At 47.4% G+C, this 22,927-nt stretch overlaps 1 protein-coding gene across 1 annotated transcript; it reads right to left on the bottom strand.

The window, feature by feature from the left end:
* Window positions 1–436: 436 nt before the first annotated feature.
* On the bottom strand, window positions 437–6,222 carry LOC140390146 (uncharacterized). Its single transcript, XM_072475082.1, has one exon. The coding sequence runs from the start codon at window positions 6,220–6,222 to the stop codon at window positions 5,443–5,445; it is 780 nt and encodes a 259-aa protein (XP_072331183.1). The 3' UTR covers window positions 437–5,442.
* Between the last annotated feature and the right edge of the window lie 16,705 nt (window positions 6,223–22,927).

Genomic DNA, 22,927 nt, shown 5'->3' with positions numbered 1-22,927 from the left:
CCATGCCCAGCTATTCCTCTAATTTCTTCTGTGTCTTGTCAAGGGATGTGCATACCTCTTCTTGTATCCGTCCATACATGTCAGTGCAGTTACCGTTCCCTAATTCGCCCGCGGTCAAAGGTCTGTGCAATAGGGTGTGTCTCTGGCGGTACATCGCGTCTCTTTTCAAAGTAAGTTTCTGAATCAAAGAATTTACAGTGCAGATGAAGGCCAAAATCATCTGTATCTTAGCTCGTTACCTTTCGGGAGTTGGAGCTTTTCCGTGAGGTCCCCCAGGGTCGCTTCTCAGTCGTCTACATTTAGGACCCCACCTTGGCCCTTTGCCCCGTGAATTTTGCAGATGGACATTGCGGTCAGACTGAAGTGGTGACGTAGTTGGTTCCACGTCCTCGGCATGGCCACTACCACTGGGCTTTTTCAGTATCCAGCTTTTTTTTTTAAACAAACAATTTTATTGAGGTATTTTAGGCATATAGAAAAAATGACATTTTACAGTACAAACAAAAAAAGTCAAGACACAAAATACACATGAAACATACTGCAAACCACGGCTCTGTTCACGCACGGACCTGCCTCAATATCTCCCTACTCTACTCTACTCTACCCTAGCCGCCCCCCCCCCCCCCCCCCCCCGCTTACTCCTCTGCGAAGAAGTCAATAAATGGCTGCAACCTTCGGACGAACCCTAGTAGCGAACCTCTCAAGGCGAGCTTGACTTTAGGCCAAGAAAGCTCGCTATGTCCGATAGCCATACCTCAGCCCTCGGGGGCTTTGAGTCCCTCCATGCTAACAGTATTCGTCGCTGGGCTATCAGGGAAGCAAAGGCCAGAACATCAGCCTCCCTTTCCTCCTGGACTCCCGGGTCCTCCGAAACCCCAAAGATTGCCACCTCAAGGCTCATTACCACCCCAGTTTTCAACACTCAGGACATGACATCTGCGAATCCCTGCCAATACCCCCGAGTTTAGGGCACGACCAGAACATGTGTACATGGTTAGCTGGCGTGCATCTAGCACACTTGTCCTCCAGCCCGAAGAATCTGTGCATCCGGGCCACCGTCATGTGGGCCCGGTGCACAACCTTAAACTGGATCAGGCTGAGCCTGGCGCATGTTGCTTTTGTGTTTACTCTGCTCAGGGCTTCAGCCCAAATACCGTCCTCCAGCTCGCCCCCGAGCTCCTCCTCCCACTTAAGCTTCAGGTCCTCGGTCTGCGTATCCTCAGCTCTCATTAGCTCCTTGTAGACGTCTGAAACTCTACCCTCTCCCCTAGAAACTACCCTGTCCTGCCTCCCCTTCGGCGGGAGACATGGGAAGGTCGGCACCAGTCTGCATACAAAATCCCTCACCTGCAAGTATCTAAAGTCGTTCCCTCTCGTCAGCCCAAACTCCCTTCCAGGAACAGATTCCCCATCCTCACAATCCCCGCCCTCCTCCAGTTGATACCCCCCATCCATGTTCCCCGGGGCAAATCGGTGGTTGCCGCAAATCAGGGTCCACACCGATGCTCTTACCTCCCCTACATGCCTCCTCCACTGGCCCCAGATCCGATGAGCCGCCACCACTATCGAGTTGGTGGAGTACCGTGCCGGCGGAAGCGGCAGAGGCGCCGTGACCAGGGCTGCTAAGCTAGTGCCGCTGCACGAAGCAGCCTCCATCCGCTCCCAAACCGACCCCGCATCCACCATCCATTTCCTTATCATCGCTATGTTGGCCGCCCAGTAATAGTTGAAGTTCAGCAACGCCAGCCCTTTGTTCCTTTCAAGCATCACCCTCTTCACCCACTGGGACTTCCCTGCCCATACAAATCCCAGAATAATTTTATTCAGCCTCTTAAAGAAGGACCGCGGGATAAAGATGGGGAGACACTGAAAAACAAACAAGAACCGTGAGATAATCTTCATCTTAAGTCTGCACCCTCCCCGCCAATGACAGCGGGAGCGCATCCCACCTCCGGACCTCCTCCCTCACTCGTTCCACCAGTCGGGACAGGTTGAGCTTATGCAACCTGCCCCAGTCCCGTGCCACCTGAATCCCCAAATATCGGAAACTCTCCTCCACTATCCTGAACGGCAACCCCCTCAGCCTACTCTCCTGCCCCCTCGCCTGAATTACAAACAACTCGCTCTTAGCCATGTTCAGTTTGTATCCGGAGAACCGGCCAAATTCCTTCAGGGTTGCCATAATACCGTCCATCCCCACCATTGGATCCGATACATAGAACAGCAGATCATCCGCGTATAACGAGACTCTATGTTCCACTCCCCCCCGGACCAGCTCTTTGCAGTCCCTAGAAGCTCTCAGTGCAATTGCCAGCGGCTCTATGGCCTGCGCAAACGGCAGTGGGGAGAGAGGGCAGCCCTGTCTTGTTCCACGGTGCAGTCTAAAGAGGTCCGGTGTCGTCCTGTTCGTCCTTACACTCGTCTCCGGGGCCTGATACAATAGCCTAACCCAGTCGATGAATCCCCCCCCCGAATCCGAACCATCCTAGTACCTCCCACAAATAATCCCACTCGACCCGGTCAAAAACCTTTTCAGCATCCATGGCTACAACTATCTCCATCTCCCTACTCTCTGTGGGCATCATAATCATGTTGAGCAGCCTTCTTCTGTTGGCCACCAGCTGCCTCCCCTTTACAAACCGGTTTGGTCCTCCACAATTACATCCGGTACACAGTCCTCAATTCTGGTCACCAAAATCTTGGCCAATAACTTGGTGTCTACGTTGATCAAAGAGATCGGCCTGTATGGCCCACAGGCCTCCGGGTCCTTATCCCGTTTCAGAATGAGCGAGATGGTGGCCTGCGACATCGTCGGTGGTAAACTCCCTCTGTCTCTTGCCTCGTTAAAGACCCTGACCAGCACCGGCCCCACTATCCCAGCAAAATTTTTGTAAAACTCCACCGGATACCCGTCCGGCCCCGGGGCTTTACCCGACTGCATGACCTTCAGGCTCCCCAACACCTCTTTGATCCTGACCAGGATCCCCAGTCCGTCCACCAACCCCCTCCCCACTCTTGGGAAGGTCAGTCCGTCCAAGAATCGCCTCATTCCTTAATCAGTCGGTCCGTCTCTGCCCTATCTGTCCTGTCCCTGTACGCCCGGATTGAAATCAGCTCCCCTCTCACCACTGCCTTCAGTGCCTCCCAGAGCACCACTGCCGAGACTTCTCCAGTATCGTTCATCTGCAGATAATTCTGCATGCACTTCATCAGCCTCTCATACCGCCTCGTCTGCGAGTAGTCCAACTTCCAGCCTCCATGGTGGGCGCTGAAAGGTGTCCTTACAAAACTGCAGGTCTACCCAGTGCGGAGCATGGTCCGATATGGCAATTGCCGAATATTCTGCCCCCACCATTCCGGCCAGCAGGTCCCTACTCACAACAAAGTAGTCAATTCGGGAATACACCTTGTGGACATGGGAGTAGTACGAGAACTCCCTCGCCGTCGGCCGGCTAAATCTCCACGGATCTGCTCCCCCCATTTGCTCCATGAACCCTCTCAGTTCTTTGCCATCACTGGCAATCTGCCCGTTCTTGAGCATGACCGGTCCAGGCTCGGGTCCAGGACCGTATTAAAGTCCCCACCCATGATCAACTTACGCGAATCCAAGTCGGGGATCTTCCCTAGCATCTTCCTAATAAAATCCACGTCGTCCCAATTAGGGGCATACACACTGACCAGGACTACTCTCACCCCTTTGAGCTTGCCCCTCACCCTAACGAACCTGCCACCCCCATCCACGACTGTGCCCTCCGCCTCAAATTGTACCCTTTTATTAATCAGGATCGCAACCCCCCTCGTCTTAGAATCAAGCCCCGAATGAAAGACCTGACTGACCAAGCCCTTCCTTAACCTAACCTGGTCTGCCACTTTCAGGTGCGTCTCCTGCAACAAGACCATGTCCGCCTTCAGAACCCGCAGATGCGCAAACACACGCGCCCTCTTCATTGGCCCGTTTAACCCTCTTAACGTTCCAGGTGATCAGCTTGGTTGGGGGGCACTTCGTTCAGTATCCGGCTTGAGAGAGTGGTGATGGTGTGCAGCCATAGCCAGTGATCGGAGGGATGTCGCCGTACGGAATCTCCCCTCCATCTTGACCTATTCCGCCTCCCGCTCCTTGTACCCTTTCTGCGGTGGCAGCCCAGTGGTAGAGTTGGAGGTTAGGGAGGGCAAGGCCTCCCATGTTTCTTTCTTTGTAGTACCTTTTTCCTGATCACAGAATCACATAATAATACAGCACAGAAGAGGCCCTTCGGCCCATCAAATCTATATTGATGATTGAAAAACACCTGACCTGTTGAGCTAATCCCATTTACTTGGCCCATAGATTTGAATGTTATAGCATGCTAAGTGCTCATCCGGGTACTTTTTAAAGGATGTGAGGTAACCCGCCTCAACCACCCTCCCAGGCAGTGCATTCCAGGACGTCACCACCCTCCGGGTAAAAACATTTTCTTTAAATCGCCCCTGAACCTCTTGCCCCTGACCTTGAACATGTGTCCCCTCGTAACTGATCCTTCAGCTAAGGGGAACAGCTGCTCCCTATCCATCCTGTCCATGCCCCTCATAATCTTGTACCTCAATCAGGCCCCTCAATCTTCTCTGCTCCGCGGGCTCTTTTCCTCCCAACATGAACGCCATGATTAGTTTAGCGATTTTGGTGAAGAAGGCCTTGGGGATGAAGATCGGGAGGGATCTGAACAGGAAGAAGAATCTGGGCAGCACGTTCATCTTAATCGTCTGCACTCTCCCCTCCAGGGGGAGCAGGAATGAGTCCCACCTCTGTAGGTCCCTCTGTACCTCCTCCACCAGACTCGACAGATTCCATCTATGGATCTGTGTCTAGTCATGGGCTATTTGGATCCCCGGGTATCAGAATTTGGTCTGAGAAAGTTTGAACAGCAACTTCCCAGATCTGGTTCCCCCCCTGAGGGGGAAGATTTTCTCTTGCTCAAGTTAAGTTTGTAACCTGAGAAGGCTCCAAACTCCTTTCGGGTTTCATTATTCCTCCCATGCTGGCTAGAGGGTTTGAGATGGAGAGGGGCAGGTCATCCGCATAGATTGAGGCTCTATGCTCTTTGTCTTCCCTTTGGATGCCTCTCCACCCCTTCACTGATCTAAAAGTGATTGTCACTGGCTTGACTGCCAGGTTGTGCTTCAGGAGAGACGAGAGTTGAAAGTCTCATCACAAAATCACTTCTGAAGTGTTTCTCTCTTGTGTGAGTGATCTGATGTTGCAGGAGGGTTGAAGACATAACAAAATCTTTATTGTAAATCTCACACTTGAAGGGTCACTCTCCTGTGTGGATTCTCTGATGGAGCAGGACGTTCGATGAGTTTGTGACGTCTTTGTCACACACCTTACACACAAAGATCTTTTCCTCATTGTGGATGTGTCACTGTTCAGTGGTCGACGTGTTTACGAACATTTGGTCATACACCTCACACTTCGCCGGTTTCTCTCATGTGAATGCGACGATGATACAGCAGCCCCGATAATTGAGCAAAGCCCTTATCACACACCTCACACCTGAAGGGTTTCTCCCCTGTGTGAACACGTTGGTGTTGCAGCAGCGTTGATGGCTGTGTGAAGGCTTGGTCACAAACCTCACATTTGAAGGGTTTCTCGCCGGTGTGGATCCTCTGGTGTCGCAGGAGATCTGAGGATCGGGTGAAAGTCTTGTCACAATCCTCACACCTGAAGGGTTTCTCCCCTGTGTGAGTGCGTTGGTGGGTGCGGAGATTTGGTAACTGTGAGAATGATTTGGCACACACCTCACACTTGAATGGTTTCTCCCCAGTGTGAATGCGTCGGTGATTCACCAGGGTCAATAATCGTGCAAATGTCCTGTTACACACCTCACATTTGAATGGTTTATCCCCCGAGTGAATGCGTTGGTGATTCAGGAGCGTTGATGAGTTTGTGAAAGCTTTGTCACACACCTCACACTTGAACAGTTTCTCCCCTGTGTGCACACGTTGATGTCTTCGAAAGTGAGATGAATGTGAGAATGCTTTCTCACACACCTCACATGTAAAAGGTTTCTCCCCTGTGTGAACGCGTCGATGATACATCAGGCCTGATGATTGTGCAAAGCACTTGTCACACACCTCACACTTGAACGGCTTTTCTCCGGTGTGAATACGTCGGTGTTTCACAAGTGTTGATGAATGTGCGAAGGTTTGATCGCAGACCTCACACTTGAATGGTTTCTCTTCCATGAAGCTACTCTTGTGTTTTCAATTCTATCACAGATGCACCACACCTGTATGGAGACGTAATGAACCTCTGGAGCCCTCCTCACACAACTCACATTTAACCAGCCTCTCACCTGGAGGAATGAGTCATGAATAGATCATGAGGCTCGATGAATGATTGAAGCTCTCACCACACTAGGAGCCCACACACACGTCTTCCCAGCCTCACCCGGACCGATCACTCACAGCCGAACCTCCAGAAAGGTTGGTTCTGATGGAAGGTTCCATACCACTGACCAGTTTCAGATCTGATGATATGTCAAAGCTCCCCTGACCCGACCGATTTCCATATGATGGTAACTGCCCAACCTTCTCTGTGTTGAGCAGAGCAATGACGGGACTGGATGTCTTCCCACAGTTGTGCAGTTTGTTCCTTGGGTGATGGTCAGGATCTATCTCTGGTGCCTATCTTCTCTGTATTCTCTGGTGTCGTATGTTCTGATCCTTCTGTAAAATAGGAAAAGGAAACATGATTTCCTCCAACTCCCTCTCCTCCTCAGTTAGAGACTATCCAAGAGTGAGTGTCAGTCTGTTATTCCCCAGTGTGTGGGGGATCAGGTATAAGTCCTTTCTTTTTCCTCACTTGACTGTCACATACCCTCTGTTTCCAGCAGGGACACTGGACAGTGACCAGGAGCAGAGAAAATGGCTACTTTCTTTCCTCTGCCCAAACTCCCATCTTCCCAGGCACAGTGAGGGCAAAGGACAGTCGGGCGGAGTGTAAAAAGGGCTTTTAATTCACTGTGAGCTTGTGTGTGCTGGCAAAGACCAGTGTTATTCTTAAGAGTATGTGTGGAATATAAAAAAACAGTCAGCAGAAATGTTAATTCAATGGAGATTTTGAAATTTCTCTGCTCGTTTTCCAACATTATGTGAAGAAAACACACTGGGCAGGAAGCGTGAGAAGCTAAGGAAAATATGTGTTCAGTCCAGCTGATGGAAGGGGTTTGCATTATCCTGGGAAATTAGACACACTGCACTCACTCAAACTGCACATCCCAAATTCAGCTCTCAGGCACAGCACTGGGCAAAACTATCAAATCCAAGCCCAGGCTGCTGGGAAAGGCCGAGGCCTTCGGGTAAAATTTTCAAAGAAGGCATTAAAGGGCATTTCAATAAATATATTTCCCGTATTACAGCGGAAATGCTTTTGTGCTGGATTAACAATCCAGAGATTGAGAGTCCAAATCCAACCACGGAAAGTTACATATATAGAATTACAGGGCAGAAAGAGGCCATTCAGCCTGATAGGTCGCTGCTGGTGTTTATGCTTCACACGAGCCTCCTCTGACCCCCTCTTCATCTCACCCTATCAGCAAATCCTTCTTTCCCTTTCTCCCTCATGAGCTTATCTATTTTCCCTTTAAAAACATCCATGTAATTCACTTCAAACACTTCACATTGTGAAACTGAATTTAATACATTTTGGAATTTGTGGTTTAGAATCAAAATAAAAACATGAAAACTTTCAGATTGTTCTAGAAATCTAAATATTAGGGCAGCACAATGGTTAGTACTGCTGCCTCACGGTGCCGAGTTCGATCCTGGGTCACTGTCTGTGTGGAGTTTGCACACACATTCTACCCGTGTCTGCATGGGTCTCACACCCACAACTCAAAGATGTGCAGATTAGGTGGATTTTCCACGCTAAATTGCCCCTTAATTGGAAAAAAAGTGAATTGGGTACTCTAAATTTATAACGAAAAAAAAAGAAATCCAAATATTGTTCTTCAGGGAAGGGAACCTGGGAAATGCCAGGAATATGGAGGTAGGTCACAGATACACCATGGTCTCACTGAATGGTGGAACATGCAAGTGCCACTAAATGGTCAACTCATATTCCCGTGTTTGCCCCCCCCCCCCGCGCCAATGAGACACTCTAAGGACACAGCTCTCCCTCAGCACTGCCCCTCTAGACAGTTCTCCCTCAGTACTGCCCCTCTAAGAAGACAGTTCTCCCTCAGTACTGTCCCGCCAAGGAGACAGCTCTCCCTCAGTGCTGCCCCTCCAAGGGACAGCTCTTCCAAAGCACTGCCCCTCCAAGGAAAGAGCTCTCCCACAGCACTTCATCACTGCCCCTCTAGAGAGACAGTTCTCCCTCAGTACTGCCCCTCCAAGGAGACTACCTCAGTACTACCTCTATAAGGGAATAGCTCTCCCTCAGCACTATCCCTCAAAGGAGATGGCACGGTAGCACAGTGGTTAGGATTGTTGCTTCGCAACTCCAAGGTCCCAGGTTCGATTCCCGGCTTGGGTCACGGTCTGTGCGGGGTCTGCACAGTCTCCCTGTGTCTGTGTGGGTTTCCACCGGGTACTCCGGTTTCCTCCCTTTTATGAAATTCATCTAGGCACAGATATCAGAGCAGATTAGTTCTCTGATCAACTGGGTTGAAAGCAATAGCCATCCACCATTCTGCTCCAGTTTGAATTTGGTTAAGATATATCGAGACAAGATGGCACCAGTGCACTTGATCAATAATGCCAATACATTTGATTTTAGATATCATACACATGAATAGTACATATGATATCATGTAAGTGGCAATATTTTGAATTGTCAGCGTATTTTGTGTTGCCTTACTGGCTAAGCACAGTCCAAAGATATGCTGGTTAGGTGGATTGACCATTCTAAATAGCCCTTCGTGTCCAAAGAAAAAAGGTTGTTGGTTGTGTGGGATTACGGGGATAGGGTGGAGGTGTGGTCTTAAATGGGGTGCTCTTCCAGGGGCCTGTGCAGACTCGATGGCCTCCTGTAAATTCCATGACAGCTCTCCCACATTATTGCCAAGGAGTCAGCTGTCCCTTAGAACTCCCCTCCAAGGAGACAGCTCTACTTCAGTATTGCCCTCCTAGGAGACAACGCTCGGTACTGTCTCTCTGACAAGGCAACATTGCCTCTGTGGAACCGGATATCTCCAGGTCAGAGCTACAAGACTAAAGAAATTTCAGGTTCTAGGGGAAATGTAGGAGATCTAGTGGTGAGTGGGTAGCTTCCCTGTCTCTGAGGCAGAAGCTCTTGGTTCGAATCCCAGGGTTCGAATCCCACTCCAGGACTAGATGGCCAAAAAAGGCGTGTTCATAACACGGCCATACAAGTTGAATATGAACTTGTAAAGCCTTCCAATGGCAGGTGGTAAGTGTGGGAGAGATTCCTGGTCAGCCATGTGATGGAAGAAATTGGAACCTCAACCATCACTATCCATAGCTCCAGGTTAAAAGACACATTTTCCTCAGCCAGCATGGCAACATTTGAAATCTACTCCCTCTCGGTTAGCCTCCACCTCAGGAGCCTGCAATTGGAAATACTGCCCTTCACCAGGAGCACTGCTGCATGTATAAAAACCACTGTAATGAGAGATGTATATGTTTATATTTTATGTGATAATGTTTGGATTCTGTGTAGGGTAAAGAAAGCTGTGTGTTTTTGTGTGTGGGTGGGACCAGTGTTAATTAAACAGGGGAAAGGTTATTGGAGACAGATTGTCTGTGAGTTCCAAGAGATGAAAGGAAATTGTTTGTTCGCTGTTGAATTTCAAAAGGGAATTCAGAAATGACAAAAAACATTTTCAACCTTAACAGTTCCTTGAGTAAACACGGGAAGCCATTTAAGTTTTATTAAGTTTTATTGACACAAAAGTATAGGCTAAATAGAAAATATTTGGAGACGTCGAGTTCAAAGAATTCAAAGGATGACGATGGAACCAAGATGAAAGAGGAAAAAGATAATGAAGGAAAGGAATGTTTAACTGAATAGAGTTACTGTGGGAGTGGGGGGGAGGGGGGCAGGGAGACCCTCTTAAGATAATCTGTGTGCTCGAGTGCTGAAAAGCAGTGCAAGATTTGAATGGGATGCAGCCACCAGTAGAGACAGGAAGTCTTTGTCATTCTTGTTTTCAAATCTCTCCTTGACTTTTCTTTCCCAGCCTCTTGGGCATCTCCCATTTGAACCGCTCCACAATGGGTGGCTGCGCCTTCAGCTACCTGGACCCCAACACCTGAAATTCCCTCCTTAAAACTCTCTGCCTCTTCACCTCAACTTCCTCCTTTCAGATATTCATTAAAACCCACCTTGTTGACCAGGTTTCTAATAATCTATCCTAATGTCTCTTCATGCGTCACGGTGCCAATATGTGTTTGAGAACTGAATCCTGGATGATTAGAATAAGATCAGTGGAACTTTATGAAGTTCACCCTCACATTATATCGAAGTCCAGATTGAAGGATCTCAGGAGACTGGATCTGCTCTCTCAGCGATGACGTTCACTTGTTTCCTCCGGGTGCTCCGGTTTCCTCCCACAGTCCAAAGATGTGCGGGTTAGGTGGATTGGCCATGCTAAATTGCCCATAGTGTCCAAAATTGCCCTTAGTGTAGGGTGGGGTTACTGGGTTATGGGGATTAGGTGGGGTTACTGGGTTATGGGGATAGGGTGGAGGTTTGGACCTTGGGTAGGGTGCTCTTTCCAAGAGCCGGTGCAGACTCGATGGACCGAATGGCCTCCTTCTGCACTGTAAATTCTATGTGCCGAAGTGAGGTTTTTACACCAACACCTCTCTTCTTGATCACAGCACGCCAGTTGTATCACAGAGATTAATCTTCAGCTCATTATTTTCTCAGAAATATCTTCCGAGGTGTTAACCAGTACAGGTAAAGATCAAATCCCCACAGTCAGGAACGCGCAAAGATTGATTTGAGTTTCAGTTAAGTAATCTTGACCTGTTTACAGACCGCCACACAAACAGGCAAAAACAAATATTCACCTCAAACCTCAATGTCCACTCTTGAGTGTTGGTGCTAGGATACAAGGGCAGGGGTGTACTTCTGAGGCTGTATAAGGTTCTAGTCAGACACCATTTGGTGTATTGTGAGCAGTTTTTGGCTCCGTATCCAAGAATGTGCTGGTCTTGCAAAGCGCCCATTGGAGATTCACAAGAAGGATTCCTGGAATGAAGAGCTTGTCATATGAGGAGTGGTTGAGGACTCTCGGTCTATACTCGTTGGAGTTTAGCAGGTTCTTAGAGGGGGGATCTTACTGAAACTTACAGGACACTGAAAGGCCTAGATAGAGTGGACATGGAGAGGTTGTTTCCACTGATAGGAAAAACTAGAACCAGAGGGCACAGCCTCAAACTGAATGGACGATCCTTTAAAACAGAGATGAGGAGGAATTTCTTCAGCCGGAGGATGGTGAATCTGATTAACTCTTTGCCGCAGAAGGCTGTGGAGGCCAAATCACTGTGTATTCAAGACAGAGATAGATAGGTTCTTGATTAATAGGGGAATCAGGGGTTATGGGGAGAAGGCAGGAGAATGGGGATGAGAAACATATCAGCATAATTGAATTCATGATTCAATTCTGCTCCTATGTCTTATGGTGCTGAGTGTTTAACCTCACATCACACGAAAGGAACATGAGCAGCAGCAGCGATTATGTAAAAATCACAGTGAATTGGACTAGAGACAAATTCACCCACAGAAATTCTTAGGAGGACTTGGGGGGATTTGAAAAGACAAGAAACATCCAGATCAAAACACACGGTTAGAACTGACTAGTCACAATCCACAGGATAATAACCAACTCCCAACGCACACAACATAATAGGAAATAAGTGAGAATCCTCAGACTCTACACCTCCCAGATAATGACACCTCACCTTCTCATGTTCAGCAATGACCCATCAACAAAATTTAGTCTGTAAATCGGAAGGGAAATGTTTCCAATAAACACCCTCAATATCCAACACACAGCCAATCAAACAGCTCAGCACAAAGCACCGAGTGAACATGTCTCTGAGCTGGATCTTCTCACACAGCATAAGGGGCATTTCCACACCTGACTGCCCACAGGATAGTCAGACTGCCTGAACATTAGTGTGGATATTGTGCAATGTAATTCTTCTAAATTCTGCTCCTTCACTCACCATCTCCTGACTTGGTTTGGAGTCCCTACAGGAAGTGAAGCAGCTGTGGTAGAGGAAGAGGAGAGAATGGGCAGAGTGGGTGGGCTCTCTGATTGACGTCTCTCACAGCCAATCCAAATATTTCTGCAGTAACAGGAGTTTCCTGAAGTTTGGGAAACTGACCGGGGAAACGGAGGCGACTTTGAGCAGCAGCTCAGGTGGGGATTTAAACTTGTCATTGTCCCATCTGAATAAAACCTCACTTATTGCAGCTGCTGTCTCAGTTCCCCTGGTAAACGTTTGACAGAGATTTCTAGTGTGTAAATAGCTTTCTTCATCCTCGGATGGTTTGTGTGGAATGTGTAGCCTCGGATGTGTTTAACAGCAGATCTGAAGAGGAAGACCCACAGCATCCAAGGCAGCGGTGACGTGCAGTGGTGGGACCAGTGCACACACAGGAGAGAGGGACAACCGGAGAGGGTGCACAGGAGAAAGGAACACAGTCGGAGAGAGGGTGCACAGGAGAAAGGAACACAGTGGAGGAGCACAGCCGGAGAGGGTGCACAGGAGAAAGGAACACAGTGGAGGAACACAGCAGTGACAGGGTCCCAGGAGGGAGCGGGGCCTATGAGACACGGGGCTGGATTCTCCGCACCCTGACACCAAAATCGCGTCCAGCGCCTGGGCGTGGATCTAATGTGGTCCTGCCGGTCGGGAAACTAGCGTGACAGCAGCGGACTGTCTGCGGCCGCCCTGCTCAGGGACGGGCCGATCGGACAATACGCGATTTGGCCGCACGGCAATTGGGGCGGAGGGTCTAATTTTAGTGCCCAGTTCCGCGGTCAGTCTGCTGTGGAGCACGGCGCGGTCGCCGCCGTGCGCATGCCCAACCTCCAGTCCGGAAGCCGTATCTGCAGCAAAAGCTGCTAGATTTACGCCGGGTCCCTGCAGGGCTCGGAATATGTGGCCCTTTCACACACGTTTTTCTGGCGTGAAAGTTTTGACGCCGGCGTGGGGACATAGTCCCCAAAACAGAGAATCCAGCCCAGGGGATATGGGCACACAAAAAGGGGTGCCTGGGAGTGACAGAACAATTATCCCAAGTGTTTGTAGAATGTCTCTCAAATACGCCGGCATCAATACACAACACCCGAGGGCGGCACAGTGGAGCAATGCTGCCTCACGCGCCGAGAACCCAGGTTCGATTTTGGTCTCAGGTCATAGTTGGTGTGCAGTTTATACATTTTCCCACGTCTGCGTGGGTCTCACCCCCACAACCCAGAATGATGTGCAGGGTAGGTGGATTGGCCACGCTAAATTGGAAATCTTGGAAAAAATAGAATTGGGTAGCCTAAATTTTTTTTAAAATCAATACACACCCTCCTCAGTGTGTGTGCGGTGCATGAATAGGTGACATCAGCCACGGCAGGTAGCGTTGGACATTGTCCCTTATCAGCTGACCATCGGGTCACTTACCTTCCCTGAATAGGGGTTTGATGTCCCAGTTCCTGACAATGAAAACATTGTGGGATGATCCAGGTGAGTGACGTTCAAATGGAGAATTCTCAGACGGCATTACACACACCAAAAATTGTTTTCTGTTCAGGGAGCTCTGTGAGTCTACTCGGGTGACCTTCAATATAATTCCATAAAACTCTGGTGACCTCTGTTGCTGCATGAAGTCCTTTACTCTGTGGAGTCATTGACTCTCCTATCATCTCCTCTTATCACTCCCCTTGCCTCCTCCACTCTCCTATCTCTCGTACTCTCTTCTGTCATTCTCTCCTCCACCTCTCTCCAGCATTATAAATAAGTGGGATAAAGAAGTTCACCATATACTGCTTCATAAATGAAAAAAAATCAAAGCAGAACCTCGACACAATATTACTAAGGTAACAATGTCATTTTGATTATCATCATCGTTCTCTAGGAACAAGGGATTGAAGAGCAGGAGAAGGCCATTCAGCCCTTCATACCTGTTCTGGTATTCAATAAGATCATGGCTGATCTGGTTATGGTCGCAACTCACACCGACCCACATAAACATTGCCTTTATTGTCTGTCAACAATATGTCAACAGGAACCAAGGAGATTAGACAACTTGGGTTTGTGAAAGTTGATATATAAATGCAAGTCTTCCAATGGTCATGTTGGTCCATGGCCGTATCAGCTTCCATTCCTGGAAGACACTCTTCTCTCAGGTGAGTTGGGCAGGGCTTTCTAATTCCCAACACTCTGCCCTTTGACCCTCCATTCCCCACAATGCTTCTGTAGCCATCAACCTGGTCTAACCACATCCCTAATAACCACCTTCTACACCCTTGTTCCCAAACTTACTTTTACTCTCTTCCTGCCTGGTCGATCTCCTGCTCCCTGTGTGAGCACTGGAAGATAAACACAGACAACTCTCAGTGTAAGGGAAGCAGGTGAGCCGGCTCCAAGTCTATCTGGAAACGTTGGGGTTTAATGAGAGGGGAAGAGTAGGAGAAACAATCCTGACACATCACATGGGAAGGGTTTGTCTCCCGTGTAGGTTCATCGATGTCCAGGAGGTCCGACAAGTGTGAAGTCTTTATTACTCTGTTAGAGTTTTTGCCATGTGAGTGTGTGTTGATGGACCATTAGATACACTGACTGTATGAAAGCCTTGTTACACCTCACACCTGAATGATTTCTCACCAATGGGGATCTGCTGCTGCTTCAGATCGGTGTTGTTGTTAAAAACGTTATCGCAAACCACACACTTGTGGATTGTCTGATGTTTGAGGAGCCTTGATAACTGTGTGAAGGTTTTTTTCACAGGCCTCACACATGAACAGCTTCTCCTCTGGGTGAATGCGTTGGTGTCTCACCAGCTCCGATGATCGTGCAAAGCCCTTATTACACACCTCACAACTGAACGGTTTCTCACCAGTGTGAATTCTCTGTGCATCAGAAGCCGTGTAGATGTTGAGAAAGCTTTATCGCAAAACTAACATTTGAAGGGTTCATCCCGTGTGGATTGTCTAATGCCTCATGAGGCTCGATAACTGTGCAAAGGCTTTGTCACAGAGCCTGCATGTGGATGGTTTCTCACATGCATGAATGTTGTGGTACACGTGGTGATTCATTAAATCCGAAAATGGTTTGTTGCACACTTCGCACGTGAATGTTCTATGTGTGAATGCAGGCTTGATAAATGTGAGAATGATGTGTTGCACACTTCGCATGTGAATGGTTTCTCGCCCGTGTGAATGCACTGGTGTCTGCGGACGTTCAATAAGTATGCTAATGATTTGTTGCACATGACACGCTTGATTATCTTTTCTCCTGTGTAAAGGTGTTGGTGTTTGTGGAGATTTGATGACTGCAAGAAAGATTTATCACACACTAGACACTTGAATGGCTTCTCCCCTGTGTGAATCCTCTGGTGTGTCCAGAGTATGGAGGATTTGGTAAAAGACTTCTCACAAAACTCACATTTGAAGGGTTTCTCCCCGGTATGACGTCTCGGGTGCATAACAAGCCTCGTAGATGTGGTGCAAGCTTTATCACAAAACTCACATTTGAAGGGTTTCTCCACTGTGTGGATTCTGTCATGTGAGAGTACCTTTAAAAAACGGGTGTTTACTACTGCAGTGATGTCAGAGAGTGGGTGGAGCTGGGCTGTCAGCTTTTTACTTTCGTTTTAGGCTGTTTGCTACAGGGTGTGTTTTAGTTTAGTTTTCAGTGTTGGAGCTGAAGCCAGACAGAGGTGTACTGTTGATCTCTCATGAAGACTGTCCCTTGATCATTTGGTGAATTCAGAATTAGAAATGTTCTGAGTACTGACTTTAACCAAACATGCTTATGTTAAAGGTTATGTTTTCGTCAGTCTTCTGGATGTTAAAAGGACAGCGTAAGCATTACTTCGTGTTGTATTCTTTGGGGGTTGTATTTGAATTGATGGTTGCTAAGATGTTCACTGTATGTTTTACAAAGGTTAACTTGAGCTCATAGAATAAACATTGTTTTGCTTTAAAAAGTACTTTCCGATTTCTGCTTACCACACCTGTAGAGTAGGCAATGTGCTCCCCATATCACAATCTATTAAAAGTTGTGGGTCAGGTGAACTCCATGATACACTTTGGGGTTCTCTAAACCCTGGCCCCTAACAAATCCCTGATGGGCAAGAAGGTGAGATACATAGAACATACAGTGCAGAAGGAAGCCATTCGGCCCATCAAGTCTGCACCTATCCCCGTCTCTTAAGCCTATCCCCGTAACCCAATAACCCCTCCTAACCTTTTTGGCCACTAAGGGCAATTTATCATGGCCAATCACCTAACCTGCACGTCTTTGGACTGTGGGAGGAAACCAGAGCACCCGGAGGAAACCCACGCAGACAAGGGGAGAATGTGCAGACTCCGCACAGACAGTGACCCAGCAGGGAATCGAACCTGGGATCCTGGCGCTGTGAAGCCACGGTGTTAATCACTGGAGGATAAACAACACAGACAACTCTCAGTGTAAGGGAAGCAGGTGAGCCGGCTCCAAGTCTATCTGGAAACGTTGGAGTTTAATGAGAGGGGAAGAGAGGGAGAACCAATCCTGACACATCACACGGGAAGGGTTTGTCTCCCGTGTAGGTTCATCGATGTCCAGGAGGTCAACAACAGTGTGAAGACTTTATTTGAGGAGGGGACATGGCCACGGGAATGATTTGTCACATACCTCTGTGAAATCTGTGTTCCAATCCTTGCATATGAACTGCTTCTCCCCTGTGTGAAGGCAGAGATGATTCGAAAAATTATTTGTTGCAAACCTCACAAGTGAATGGCTTCTCCCCTGTGCAAATATGTTCGTGTGAGCGGAGGATCGATGACCTCGTGAATGATTTCTCACACACCTCACAAGTGAATGGCTTCTCCCCTGTGTGAATGCACTGGTATTTGAGGAGGGTCCATGACCACGGGAATGATTTGTCACACACTGTGCATGAGAATGGTTTCTCACCAGTTTAAAGGCGTTGGTGTAGAGTTGATGACAGCGAGAATGATTTGTTGCACACGTCGCACAGGAATGGTTTCTCCCCTGTATGAATTTGTTGGTGGGCATGGAGGTGCCATGCATCAAACAATGATTTCTTGCACACCTCACATTTGAAAGGCTTCTCTTCCATGTGGCTGTTCAACTTGTGTGCTCAGAGATCTTAAGAGGCTGTGGAGACCTCCTCACAAACCTCACCTCAAAACAGCCACTCAGCTGCAGGATGGAATCAGTGGTTCATGAGGCTCAATTAATGATTGAAGCTCGCACCACACTTGGAATCCACTCGCACTTCTTCCCAGCCTCACCCTGACCGATGACCCACAGCCAAACATTCGGAAGGTTGATACTGATCCAAAATTCCACACCATTGACCAGTTTCAGATCTGATGATATGACAAAGCTCCCCTGGGCAGCACGGTGGCGCAGTGGTTAGCATTGCTGCCTCACGGTGCCAAGGTCCCAGGTTCGCTCCCGGCTCTGAGTCACTGTCCATGTGGAGTTTGCACATTCTCCCAGTGTTTGTGTGGGTTTCGCCCCCACAACCCAAAGATGTGAAGGTAGGTGGATTGGCCACGCTAAATTACCACTTAATTGGAAAAAATGAATTGTGTACTCTAAAAAACTCCCTTGACCAACCAATGATGGTTTCTCTGCCCAACCTCTCTATGTTGAGCAATGTTGTGAAAGGACTGGATGTCCTCCCACAGTGGTTCAGTTGTTCCTTGGGTGATGGTCAGGATCTATCTGCAATATCTATCATGCCTGTTGTTGTACGTTGCAGGTCCTTCTGTAAAACAGGAAAATGAAACATGAATTTCTTCAACTGCCTCTCCTCCTTTGCTGAAGGGGCTGACTCCTCTGTTCCCCAGACTGTTATCCCAGTGTCATACAGTAGGGGATCAGATACAAGTCCTTTCTTTTTCCTCACTTAACTGTCACACACACATTGTTTCCAGCAGGGACACTGGATAGTGACCAGGGGCAGACAATGTCGCTACTTTCTTTACTCCGCCCAGACCCCCATCCTCCAGACACGAGGACAATGGAAAAGATAGTTGGTCAGCGTGTAAAACGGGCTATCAATTCACTGTGAGCTCAGGTTGTGCTGGTGGACCAATTTTACCCTCAAGAGTATGTGTTTAGTATAAAAATCACTCTGGAGATATGTTAATTCATTGGAGATTTTGAAATTTCTTCCCTTGTTTTCCAAAGTATTTTCATGAAACCACACTGGGCAGGAAATGTTGGTAGCCAAGGAAAATATTGTTTCAGTGTAGCTGATTGAAGGGTTCGGATTTATCCTGGGAAATTAAATACACTGCACTCACTCAGACTGCATATCCCAATTTCAGCTCTCACACACAGCACTGGGCTAAACTATCAAATCCAAGACCAGGCTTTTGGGAAAGGTTTTAAGTCTTTTAAAAAGGCATTAAAAGATATTTCATGAAATGTGTCTCCCGGTATTACAGCTGGATTTATATAATTATAGATTAATAATCCAGAGATCAAGAGTTCAAATCCAACCACAGAAAGTTACACACGTAGAATTACAGGGCAGAATTCAGCCCGATTGCTCCATGCTGGTGTTGATGCTTCACATGAGCCTCCTCTCACCGCTATTCATCTCACCCTATCAGAAAATCCTTCTGTTCCTTTCTCCCTCATGAGATTACCTAGTTTCCCCTTAAAGACATCCATGTTGTTCACCTCAAACACTCCATGTTGTGACACTGAAGTTAATACATTTTGAAATTTGTGGGATAGAATCAAAATAAAAACATGAAAACTTTCAGATTGTGCTTAAAAACCCAAATATTGTTCTTGAGGAAAGGGAACCGTCTCCAACTGCCTGGCCTGGTCTACATGTGACTCCAGTCCTACACAATATCATTGAGTCTGAACTGCCCTCTGAAGTGGTCCAGCAAACAATGATAAACAATCACTAAGAAGTCCAATAATAAGAGGAGAATCAGACTGACCTGGACAATCCTGGCATTCAGTAATGAATACCTGGTCACCCTGACTTTTTACACAACAATAGACACCAACAACTTGCATTTATAAAGCATTTTTAAATGTCCCAGGATGCTTTGCGAGAGCATTAACAATATTTGAAACTGAGGCACATAAGATAATATTGGTCCAGATGACCAAAAATGTGGTAAACGAGGTAGCTTTTAGGGAGTGTCTCACAGGAGGAAAGAGAGGTAAGAGACATGGAGAGGGAATTCCAGAGTTTAGGACCCAGGCAGTGATTCTATTCGGGGATTCTCAAAGAGGTTGGAATTAGAGGAGTGCACATTTCTCAGAGAGCTGTGAGGCTGAAGGAGATTCCAGAGATAGGGAGAGATTTGAAAACAAGGATGAGAATTTTAAAATTGTGTTGCTTAACCAGGAGCCGGTGTAGATCAGTGAGCACAGGGGTCATTGGTGAATGGATTTTGGTGTCATTTCAGACACAGCAGAGTTTTGGGGGAGCTCAGGTTTATAGTGCACAGTGTGAGGGCAGCCAGGAGAGCAGTGGAATAGTTGAGTCTGGGGTCTACAAAGGTATGGATGAGGATTTCAGCAGCAGATGACATGAGGCAGGGAGTCACTGGTCTCTCCTGTGAATGGAGCTTGTAACTCTTCCTATGTTCAGTGTCCCTATTCCTGACCAACATACGGAAATTACCATGAGAGCCCGGGATGGTAATGGGAGAAACCTTCACCGAATCACAGAGAATCATAGAATAGACGGCACAAAATCAGTCTGACAGTGCTGCACTGCCAGAGGAAGGGTCTTTCTCATGAGACTCAAACGACGTCCGTTCTGCTCTCTCTGAGCTAGGTGTAAAAGTTCCCATGACACTATTTTGAAAAATAACAGGGGAGTTATTCCCAGTGTCCTAACCAACATTAATCCTTCAATCAACACCACGAAAAATAGATTATCTGATTATCACATTGCTGTTTGTGGGATCTTGCTGTGCACACATTGGCTGCCACGTTTCCTGTACCACAACAGTGACAGCACTTCAAAACTACTTCATTGGCTTGGTATTGAGCTTGGTGACATCTAGTATGAACACAAGAAATAGGAGCAGAAGTCGTCCATTTGGCCCCTCGAGCCGGCTCCTCTATTCAATAAGATCAAGGTTGATCTGTTTGTGTTGAGTTCCACATTCCCCATCTAACCACACTAAATTTAGATTAGGAATCAATCTATCTCCACCGTAAAATGTTCAGTGATCTGCTTCCATGGTCTTCGGAGTCATAAAGTTCCAAAGTTGTACAACCCTGTGAGAGAAAAACTTCTAATTTCTGTCCTCTAAAGATGCCCCCCAATTTTAAAAGAATACATCCTGGTTCTGAACTCACCCACAAGAGGAAACATCCTTTCATGTCCACCCTGTTGACACCGTTCAGATGTGGAGATGCTGGTGTTGGACTCGGGTGAGCACAGTAAGAAGTCTTACAACACCAGGTTAAAGTCCAACAGGTTTGTTTCGAATCACTAGCTTTCGGAGCACAGCTCCTTCCTCAGGTGAAGTTTAGTCTTGCGTCTTTGACTTTGTCTATATATGTTTCTGGAACCCACCTCTTCATTCACCTGAGGAAGGAGCTGTGCTCTGAAAGCTAGTGATTCAAAACAAACCTGTTGGACTTTAACCTGGTGTTGTAAGACTTCTTACTGTGCATATCGTTCAGGATCTTACACACTTCAATCATGTATTGATTAATGGTCAGAAACAGCTCCATAAAAATGCAAGTCACTCCTTTGTCTCTGAGGAGGTTACAGAGAGATAGGGGTGGGGGAGGGCTTTGAAAAGACAGGAAACATCTAGATCCCAACAGACAGACAGAACCGACATTCACAGTCCACAGGATAATAATCAGGAAATTAGTGAGAATCCTCAGGCATTCTGTAATTATTATAAATTTTGCTCCTTCACTCACCATCTCCTGATTTGGTTTTGAGTCCCTACAGGAAGTGAAGCAGCTGTGGTAGAGGAAGAAGAGAGAATGGGCAGAGTGGGTGGGCTCTCTGATTGACGTCTCTCACAGACAATCCAAATATTTCTGCAGGAACAGGACTTTCCTGAAGTTTGGGAAACTGACCGGGGAAACGGAGGCGACTTTGAGCAGATCAGGTGGGGATTTAAACTTGTCATTGTCCCATCTGCATAAAACCTCACTTATTGCAGCTGCTGTCTCAGTTTGATAGAGATGGGGTCGAATCCATGGGTGTGGTAGAATCCACGTATGAGTCACCATCGATGGAAAAGCTGCAACAGTCAAACAGATGAAGAACAACAAAGCCTGCAGACCCAATGATAATCCACCTGAGGGTTTCAGAGCTGGTGGACTTATGCTCACATTAAAACTCCCATGAACATCCTGTAGCTTTGGGAGGAAAAAGAACTCCTTCAGGAATGTGACAATTGTAACTATCTTCATGAAGGGAGATAAATCAGGCTGTGGAAACTATTGAGGTGTTTCCCTCTTGTCCAGAGCAGGAAAAATCCTGACCTACATTTTCCTGAATCACATGCTTCCTGTGGCTGAGGACATCATCCCAGACACACAGTGACATAGAACATAGAAAATACAGCACAGAACAGGCCCTTCGGCCCACGATGTTGTGCCGAACCTTTGTCCTAGATTAATCGTAGATTATCATTGAATTTACAGTGCAGAAGGAGGCCATTCGGCCCTTTGAGTCTGCACCGGCTCTTGGAAAGAGCACCCTACCCAAACTCAACACCTTCACCCAACACCAAGGGCAATTTGGACATTAAGGGCAATTTATCATTGGCCAATTCACCTAACCCGCACATCTTTGGATTGTGGGAGGAAACCGGAGCACCTGGAGGAAACCCACGCAGACACGGGGAGGACGTGCAGACTCCGCACAGACAGTGACCCAAGCCGGAATCGAACCTGGGACCCTGGAGCTGTGAAGCAATTGTGCTATCCACAATGCTACCGTGCTGCCCTTGAGAACAAATAAATCTACACTATATCATTTAACCGTAATCCATGTACCTATCCAATAGCTGCTTGAAGGTCCCTAATGTTTCCGACTCAACTACTTCCACAGGCAGTGCATTCCATGCCCCCACTACTCTCTGGGTAAAGAACCTACCTCTGATATCCCTCCTATATCTTCCACCTTTCACCTTAAATTTATGTCCCCTTGTAATGGTTTGTTCCACCCGGGGAAAAAGTCTCTGACTGTCTACTCTATCTATTCCCCTGATCATCTTATAAACCTCTATCAAGTCGCCCCTCATCCTTCTCCGTTCTAATGAGAAAAGGCCTAGCACCCTCAACCTTTCCTCGTAAGACTTACTCTCCATTCCAGGCAACATCCTGGTAAATCTTCTTTGCACCTTTTCCAAAGCTTCCACATCCTTCCTAAAATGAGGCGACCAGAACTGTACACAGTACTCCAAATGTGGCCTTACCAAAGTTTTGTACAGCTGCATCATCACCTCACGGCTCTTAAATTCAATCCCTCTGTTAATGAACGCGAGCACACCATAGGCCTTCTTCACAGCTCTATCCACTTGAGTGGCAACTTTCAAAGATGTATGAACATAGACCCCAAGATCTCTCTGCTCCTCCACATTGCCAAGAACTCTACCGTTAACCCTGTATTCCGCATTCATATTTGTCCTTCCAAAATGGACAACCTCACACTTTTCAGGGTTAAACTCCATCTGCCACTTCTCAGCCCAGCTCTGCATCCTATCTATGTCTCTTTGCAGCCGAC

Source organism: Scyliorhinus torazame, chromosome 14, assembly GCF_047496885.1.
Source record: "Scyliorhinus torazame isolate Kashiwa2021f chromosome 14, sScyTor2.1, whole genome shotgun sequence".
NCBI classification, from domain to species: domain Eukaryota; kingdom Metazoa; phylum Chordata; class Chondrichthyes; order Carcharhiniformes; family Scyliorhinidae; genus Scyliorhinus; species Scyliorhinus torazame.
This window is presented reverse-complemented; position numbering and strand designations above follow the sequence as displayed.